At 41.4% G+C, this 9115-nt stretch overlaps 1 protein-coding gene across 1 annotated transcript in view; it reads right to left on the bottom strand.

Annotated features, from left to right (window-relative positions):
• The window catches only part of IL1RL1 (interleukin 1 receptor-like 1), a 23364-nt gene extending 22008 nt beyond the window's left edge, over positions 1–1356 (bottom strand). The window contains exons 1-2 of the mRNA XM_009326290.1: positions 1301–1356; positions 347–417 (exon numbers count right to left, since the gene is read on the bottom strand). Of these exons, the coding sequence (XP_009324565.1) occupies positions 347–413 (67 nt within the window). The 5' untranslated portion in view covers positions 414–417; positions 1301–1356. The remainder of the gene's footprint in view (positions 1–346; positions 418–1300) is intronic.
• Between the last annotated feature and the right edge of the window lie 7759 nt (positions 1357–9115).

Below are 9115 nucleotides of genomic sequence, written 5' to 3'. Positions count from 1 at the left end.
CATACACATGTCCTGTTCAGTGCGACTTAAGCATGCTTTTGGAGAGTTTACCCAGCTGGGGCCTGGAACACCAGCTACTCTCAAATCCTTTCAAAAAAACCCTTTTCTTTCTGCTTGCAGAGATGCCAAGGAGCAGAGGTAGAACCTAGACTTAATGTCACAGAAACAGACAGTAGTCCGTGCATTTTAATATACAGAGAAAACACATAAAGCTAGTTTTTAAGCTGTGATTTGTGGCTTGAGGTAAACTAGATAATTTTACGTTTAAAACAAATTACCAATTTGGGAACAGCCTACACATTTCTACAAAATAAACCTCATCAGAAAGTATTTTTAAATGACTTACATGTTTCGGATGTCAGGGAAACCGAGAGGAAGGTAGATAGGAAGATCAAATGTACATACCCCATCATATTTCTAAACCAAAAAGAAAAACATTGATATCTCAGAATATACTCTGACTGCATCAGTTATGCTATTGCCATGGTACTGATGTACATCTACCAGCAGATAATGGTATCATGGAGTGACAAACTGTGTCATGTGAGCTGCTCTGTACAGAGTGTGTGAGTGTGTGTAGCAGTGGTTTTGCAGCTTTGAGATGATGCTCTTTGTTCTATAATCAATGCAATAGTTGATGTTCCATTGAAACTACTACTATGACTTAGTTTAACGTGGGTGGGGGAATTACTCTGCCATGGTGGGCGTCTGACAGAAGCCTCTTCTTGCTTGGTTGCTTTTTTTTTTTAAGGAAGCTAAATGTACGCTGGCATTCTCTTCATAGCCAAGTGTGGAAAAATTATACCTCAATTTAGAAAAGGATGGATCCTGGATTTGAAAATATATACTCTGGCTTTGAATTAAGCTTACATCCAATCAACTGCTTAGGTGCACAACACCTTTTTGGCTTTCTATGGAAGTGGAGGTATCTTCAGTGACAGCTTCTCTAGGTAAGTGTTTTGCAGTAAGAACAAACCAGGTGAGTGCCATCAGCAAGGCTAACCTGAAGGAGAACTGAAGAAATGGACTGGAAAGATAGGTAAAGGAACATATATTGTAGTCCTGTAACAGCAGCAGGGCAGATCCCGTGCCTCACTGATGTTTTCATTTGTGTCTAATTGATACGCACCTGCTGTAATTCACACCGCACCGTGTGGCTCAGGCACTCTCCAGCAAACCACTTTACTAAAGAAACTGGCTATTTGTCCGTGGACATTAAGTTGACCTAATCTAGGAATATCTCAGGAGACAGCAGACATGCAATCCAGCTATACTACGCAGCTGTAAGCATTCCACTTACCATTAAAAAACCCTTCACTTGAATGGTGTCCTTCACTGCAGATCACAGAGCGGTGGGTTCTGCTACCGTGTATGAGGAAGAAGCAGTCCCATGGTTCCACAGATAGAAGATAAGTTTTCAAGAGAAACCAAGTTAGAAACAAATCATAATTTATCTTGCAGATAGTGAGCACAAGAGGAGTAGTGAAAAATAGGCAAGAAATGCACAGGCAGGGTAAGTACTGTCATCACACAGACTGCAAGGGATTTTTATTTCAGTGCCAAAGATTTCCAGACTAAAAAAACATTGACAGACCTTATCAAGACCTACATTTGCGCCAAGTCTGAAATTCAGAACAAACTTGATTTTGAGCTTTCAGAAATGTCATCAGCTTTGTATTGATATGGAAAATTTCTTCTTTTAGAAGGTTTAATAACATCCAGAGGCTTATTCTTAAACTCTTAAAAATAATAACAAAACTTAGTGTTGGAAGAGAAAAGCATGAGAATTTGAGTGTAGGTATTTTGCAGGGATACTCACAAATCACAGAAAAGATGAGGTCTAGACTGAAAAAGCAGCATCCCAGCATTAATGTCACAGCAAGGCTGGTGCCATGCCTTTTACGGGAAGCGAGTGACCAGCCAGGAGCTCCTAGAAACAATGTGCGTGAGGAGCTGCTGGCTTTCATTAGAGCTGGAGAAAAGCACCACGTACAAGCGCATGCAGTCTATTGCCTTCTTGAATTTTAAGGAAATCTTAGGCCAGGTTAATAGATTTTTAGAAGGTACTTTTCAGCACAACAAACATCAGGAGTTTTGCCCTGATGAATGAGTGGGCCCAGAAGAGGGTTCAGGAGTGACCTGGGACAGGGTAGGCCTTCAGGGAAGAAAGATACAGAGCAAAACAGCACACAACGAAATTCACGCATCAACCCAGCAAAGCATTTGTCTTTGTTCATCCTTTAGAGCAGAAGGCTTGTTCCTAGAACTTACTTTTGACACTACCAGGGAGCAAACTAGATTGGCAGGTGGGGATGGGGAGCTGAGTTTCACATACCCTGATTATCAAAGGCCTAGACCCAATTCAGGACTTAAACAGATTTGTATTCGCCAGCAACTCTGTTGACTTCACTCATCAGCTAAGGTCTACTTTGATCACAGTTGAAAAATGATATGGGGACTCATGGCTCCATATTCTCCTGAGAAAGAAAAGGGAGGTGCAAATGCCCTGCGTATATTTGGAAACAAATTCACTATTCAGCTGATATGAGCAACATTTGATAGATACATGGTGCCTAATCTCCTGAACAGCACATCAGGAGCAAGTGGTGAAAGTTTCTCTGGCATACTGCAGTGAGCACCTCATTTCCACAGTCCATGAGATATCTATTCGTTCCATTTCTGTCTCTCTGGGTACAATCGAAACACTGCCATCTAGCTCTAATCTTCCTGAGAACTGATTTTGTTTGACTTTGTTTCACTGAGCCTTGTTATGGTCTAGATCTGCTCTAAAACACCGGTTCATTCTCTGCACTAATTTCCACTCTAGTTAACTGTCTTTCACTACCTGTTACTGCACCTAATCTTACTGGTTCAAATCAGCTTTGGTTAGCCTATGTCTCACTTGTTTTTTCTCACAGAAATTACTTTTTTCACTTGCAGCTCAGAAGAGCCATTATTGATCGTTCCCAATAATTCACCATCTCCAGATACTTGTGACTTTGCTACTTAGCACTGGCTTACGCAGAGGAGACCTTTTCTTCCTAAAAGGTCCTTCTGTCCAGCCAGACGGCCAGTATTGCAAGCTGACTTCAAACTGTTTGGTACCCACATACATTTGGAATGGCTCACTTGTTGGGGCGAGGGACTGACTGACACGTCTTGGGACTGCAGCAGGGTATATATACAGTCAGAACTAGCGGTGTAGCAAGGGAAGGTGAATCCCTCCAAAGGGTATTTATGCGGCCTTCCGGAGCACTGTGCCATCAGATGCTGAATGCCTACAGCGTGCAAAATACATGTATGTGTATGCACATAAGCAAACGTGATATGCAAAACACTAGCTGCAGCAGGGCTATTTCATACAACTGAGATTGGACACATCTATATCAACTGAGTCTCCACAGTGAAGTCTCCAAACAGACCCTAAGAACCAGCTAAGTGAAGAACTCTAAGCTGAATAACAAATGAAATTTAATATCATTAGATTATTTGAGTAATTAAATAGACATAAAAAAATATTCAGAATATTCCTTCTCTGCTGGGAGCCTTTTCCCTCCAAGTGTTTGGTTCTGTTCTACAAACGTATTTGCCCCCAGTGAGGTATGCCAGCAATTATACTAACTGTCCTACTACTTTTTAGAGCTATTTTGTTTAAGCAAGCAGATACTTCAGCATGAAGACAAAAAGTGAAGTGATGGATTTTTAAGGCAAATCAGTTTCATAGACTAGATTTGAAGACTGTCTGAAATGAGGTTTTTTCTCATTTGATATTTTATTTGTATGTCTCTATTTTGTATTTGGCCACAACTGATACCACTGTTGGAGATACTGGTGAGTCCCTTATTGCCAGTGTTATCGCAACCCTAGAAATGGAAGGCTGGTGATTAACAAAAAGTTGCAAGGAGCTATGCTTTCTCTGTTTTTGAGAATCAGCTTAGTCCAGGAATGGAGACAGCCGATTACTTGCCCTCACCAACTCTTCTAACAAGCACCACACTGATCCAGGAGTAAGAAATTTGTATTTGCCTACCATTGTACTTGCCAGTTGTTGTATTTAGCCTTCTGTTTCTTGAAAAAGTATGTCTTCGAGAGACCTTACACATACTGGGCTACCAGCCTGCACCAAAACAGCGCAAAATAGTTGTGCTGAAAGGACAGATTCTCCATGCCTGACTTTGATGATTGCTTTATTGATTTTCCCCCCATTTTTAAGTTGCTGTGTATTGGCGGAAGTTTAAGTAGAGTTTGGGGTTTGTGTGTGCAAATATGAGCAATATATGGGGCTCTAATTAAAGAGGAATGTTCCCTGAAAATACAAAGAGCTCGGGCAATTAAAAGAACAATGTGATTCTGTTTGCATTTTCCAAAGTCAGCAGCAAACTGCCAAATTACCTCAATAAAAACTGAGGCAGAGGTTGCAGTTCTAGACGGCAAATAGCAAGAGAAGGACTGGTTCACTAGTGCCTTACAACTTGTGGCATTACTCTGAGCAAAGCAAAATGAAAGCATCCACACATCCATGATACGTAGGTCAAATAAAAAGGGTATCATGCGGCACAAGACAAAGGCACCAAGACACCTTGCGTCCCACAATCAAAAGGAAGACGTTCCTGTAGCTTGAATCACTGAGAGACAAAGGCCATAATTTCTGGAAATAGTTATGAGTTTTCTTTCCGCTTTTGCAGATTTATTTAGAACTTATGTTTTATTACATTTATCTGAAGTAAAACCTGCATAACAGCTTTTTGGGTCCTCAGTATACCATAAATTCAGATTGCAAATAATCAGGGGAAAAAAGGTAAGGAGGCATTTTCCATAAATCTCTTTCTTCCTATAGCTCACAGTAACTGTAAGTTATGAGCTTAATTCTAAGCTCTGTGAAGGAAAACTTCAGTATGATGCTGAAAAAGCGCTAGATCCAAATACAGAGATTTGGGATAACTACCTGAGTATGTCAAAACCTAGTGATGGTTTTGACCTATGATCCCTAATGATCCAATATCAAAGGAAGATGAAAGAACTGGGAACCCCCTACTTGTGTTGTGAAAGCAGTAGTCTATAGGGCTTAACTCCTTGCTTCTCCAAAGGCAACTGTGTTAGTAACATATTTGTGATTTTTTTTTCCAAAACCGCATTTGGCAACAAACTGTTTATAGTATTGTTTATGTAAGTGAACAAACGTTATAAAAGTACCATACCTTGCATACTAACAAAACTTGGAAATGTTATTGCAATTTCTACTTTAAAAAGCTTAACAGACTTTACAACGTAAACATAGCATGAAATAGCAGCTGTGTGAGATTTGTTTACTAAGACATAGACTTCATTCTTTCACCTTTTGAAAGTTATTTTCATTCTTTTATTAAACCAGAAAACCCATTCTGACCAAGAATGGGCTATTAAAACAGCAACAGTAACCCTGAACTTATTCCAGAACTAGCACTCACAATAGTTAACACCTACACTAGTTACAGCTGTAAGTGTAAAATTCAGGAATTTCAATATTAAAGTATGGAAATGCTAGAATTGATGTGCACATTATTCTTACAAAACGTTGTGAAGCAAGAAAGTACATAAATATACTAGACTGAAAAATCCATTGCACAGTAAATATTTTCTGTGTCTTTTAATAATTAGTAAAAATATCTGCCAGAAAACTGAGGGCAAATTCATTTCTAAATACACTTCATTATAAGGTAAATATTTACGTTGGTCCCAAAATTATTCGTCTATCATATAAGTGTCCCCACTATTTTAGTCTAATAGTTTTTCTTGAGATAAAGAAGCACGTAAGTGAACTCAAATAAACTTTCTTATTAAATACTTCAGTTATTTTTGGTTAAATGATAATATAAAAGTTTGACCTACCATCTGGAAAATTCAGAAAGCAGAGAAGTGGCTTGCTCTCTGTGGCTGGGTCCTTTGCACTGAATTCTCTGCTGTAGCTTGTACCATGTATTACTGGGAACTCTTTTTAACTGGCTTGTGCAATTCATATCTGTAGGAGCAAGATATACGGCTTCATTTTGAGACACCTCCCACTGAACAGAGCAGAACACACAAATTACTGTAGTAACCTTAAGTACTTATCAGAGGTGACATCTCATAGTTCCAATTAATCAGATATCTTTTACAAATAGCATAGGTTTTCCATTAATGACAAATTATTCCGTTTTAGCATGATTATACTGCAATAAATGTGCTGGCTGGTTATTGGCTTTCTCACACGCCTGGGGAGAACAAAGAAGGGACACTCAGCCGGCAGAGGGTGCTTTGAAACTGATTTTGTTTGAAAACAAGTGACAACTTTGCCTGCTCTAGTCAGGCAGCAGCTCCTGGAGAATAGCTCTAAAAGTCACTGGAGCACCAGGAATGGCTTTTAGTGAAGGAAACTGCTTCACTGAAGCTAAGCTGATAAAAAAGGCTGCTACATCAGCAGCTAAATTAAGTCTCTGAGGGAAAGAAGGGGGCAGAGCAGTTCCACAGGAAATCCAGAAGCAACTCCGGGAGAGCAAGAGGGAGTGGGAGAAGTCACCGCAGCGGTGGATGTGACCCCGTGTACAATGGCCCACAAGAGCAGTTATTCAGGAGGCCGTATGGGCCACCGAATGTCTGAAAGACATTTTTAGGGAGCACTGTTCAAGACTGCTGAGCAGCCTTCCAAGCATCAGCGCTAAACCTGGACCCATCAGACCAAAGGTCCCAAACTATCCCGTTCTTGTGCAGCAGCCAGTCTAAAGGTATAATTTCAGTACCAAATCAGTCAAATTCCAGGGGACAAATCAGCTTTGTACATCTTAGCAGAATAACCCCTAAAGACAGTTTGAGAATTAACTGTTCATTCTTTCTTTAACCAAACAAGAAGATTTTATGCTACGGTCATTCAAACCTTTATTTTTCCCTGGCAGAGTTATGAATACCATTTAACACTTCCAGTGCTCCTGGGACTCTGCAGTCAGCATGTAATGGCTCCACATCAATACACAAAGATGTAGCAATTATATGCCAGTATGCAAACATCTTACTGATGTCACACCCATGCTTTCCCCAGTTCTTGGTATAGCATTTCCTTTGAAGTGGTCTGGGGGTTGCACTTCCCATATGACACAGAAAATGCAAAAGAGCTAAAAAAAACCCCTGCAACAATGAAATCTCACAACGCTTTTGTCAACCGGTCAGGGTCAGCTCAGATCCTTACTTTGAAAAGCTCATAAACCACTCCCTGCTCAGGTTCGTGCAGTTTCATCGGAATCAAAGCCTTCCTCGTTTCCTGACACCGTTCACTAGAGACTCAGGCAAAAAGTCCGCAGTAACCATCTGCATTCAGTGGTAGATTCAGCGTCCTCTCACCATGACGTGCCAGGTTACTCCAGGGAAATGTTAAATATATTGAGGTCAAGCTAACTTCCATTGCCTGGATACAGAATGAGTTCTTCTATCACAAAGTCCACTGGAACTTCAATCAGAGATGCTCATTGTGTTGCTCTATACCTCAGAAGAGCCCTTCATCCTGTAGTCCATTCCCCATGCCCAGGTTGTTCCCAGATCATGATGTAGGTGGGAAACTGAGCTCCTGGCTAAGGGCGATAGTTGCCAGCTGAGCAAAAGCCATTCTGCAGCTTCCATAAGAAACTACAATCAATGTTGAATGCTTCGTAACTTTTGGCCCAACTTCTAAAAAAAAATCCTATTTGGTAAGTATATGGAAAAATGTGCTTACAGAAATATGTCAAGAAATTTGAGGAGTTAGATGCATCATGCTCCCTTGACAGCCTTGACAGCATTGCACTCCAACAAGCAAGAGAATAATCTGTTCTTCAAGCAAAGGGGTCAAGAAGTAATTGGCTTAAACTGAAGCAGGGAATAGTTAGGCAAGACAGCAGGAGAAATCTTTTAACAGGAAAGATAGTGAAGCACTGGCAGAGTTTGCTGGGAACCTAGTGGAGCTGCCACCAGGTGTTAGACCGTAAAGAAAAATCTGGTATTGGTATCCAGATGCTGTAGATGGCCCCACAGGTCCTTACCAGGACTAGGAGTAAAAGGCCCAAAGACTCAGCTGTCTGTGATTCAATGGCTGGTTTTGGTGCAGCATGGCTGTATGAACTTAACTTAGTTGTGTTGGCAAAATTACTCCTGAGCTGTGAAAGGTATGCAAGTTAAAACCGTGCTAGATACAAAAAGTGAAAACCCAGATCGAATTAAGTTATTGAGATCATAAGAGTTAGGAGTTCAAGCATTCAAGAGGAAAAATGATGACACGAAAAAAGATAAAATCCTGAGGCAAAAAGCAGAGACAGGAAAACAGCAACTCAGCAACATCAGGGTTCACTCTGCTCCAAGAGACGGTGCTCAGCCTAGCAGCGTATTAGTCCTAGCTGTACAATACCTACCTCTGTCAGCCAGGATATAATTGCTGTGTACATTTTTTGCACCCTGCTTGCAGACTGTCATTACACACAGTAGGGGACACCTGGACAGAAGTGACCCTGGCAGGGAAGGTTTCACTATCTACATTTGCTGAGGCCAACCTAGGGAGCACTGGTGGAGTTAGCAAATGGTCGGATGGCAGGGGAAGCTGTTGCTGGGTGTGTCCACACCCATGGTAGGTCTAATGTTTTTTAGCTGGTGGGGATCCACCCTACTGAGGTCGCAGTGTCGTTCCTGTTCCTCTGTGTTGTGGTACCTTACTTGCGGCTAGCATAGGCACTTCACGGTTTGTGCAAAAGGGAAATTAGAAAGATTTTTCAAGGGTTATAATATTCTGATGGGGATGGACTCCTCTTCCCCCAAGGTAGGAGTTGCCCCTGGTCTTTATCATTAATCACGCAGTCCTGTTACCCCCCACATTGTGATAAAGATGAATGGGCTGGTCCCCAAATAGCTCTGCTGGTTCCTTTCATTGAGAAGTTTGAGACAGTTATCCCAAGAAGACACTGTTTGGGAGTACATGACTAACCAGAGCGTATTTGGTTTATGTAGCAAGACTTGGGGGGGTGCAGGGGTGGCTTCTGTGGGAAGACACCAGGAGCTGCCCCCACGTTGGACAGAGCCAGTTTCAGCTGGCTCCAAGACAGTCCCACCACCACTGGCCCAAGCTGAGCCCATCAGCGACCTT

Source organism: Pygoscelis adeliae, unplaced genomic scaffold, assembly GCF_000699105.1.
Source record: "Pygoscelis adeliae isolate BGI_AS28 unplaced genomic scaffold, ASM69910v1 Scaffold156, whole genome shotgun sequence".
NCBI classification, from domain to species: Eukaryota; Metazoa; Chordata; class Aves; order Sphenisciformes; family Spheniscidae; genus Pygoscelis; species Pygoscelis adeliae.
This window is presented reverse-complemented; position numbering and strand designations above follow the sequence as displayed.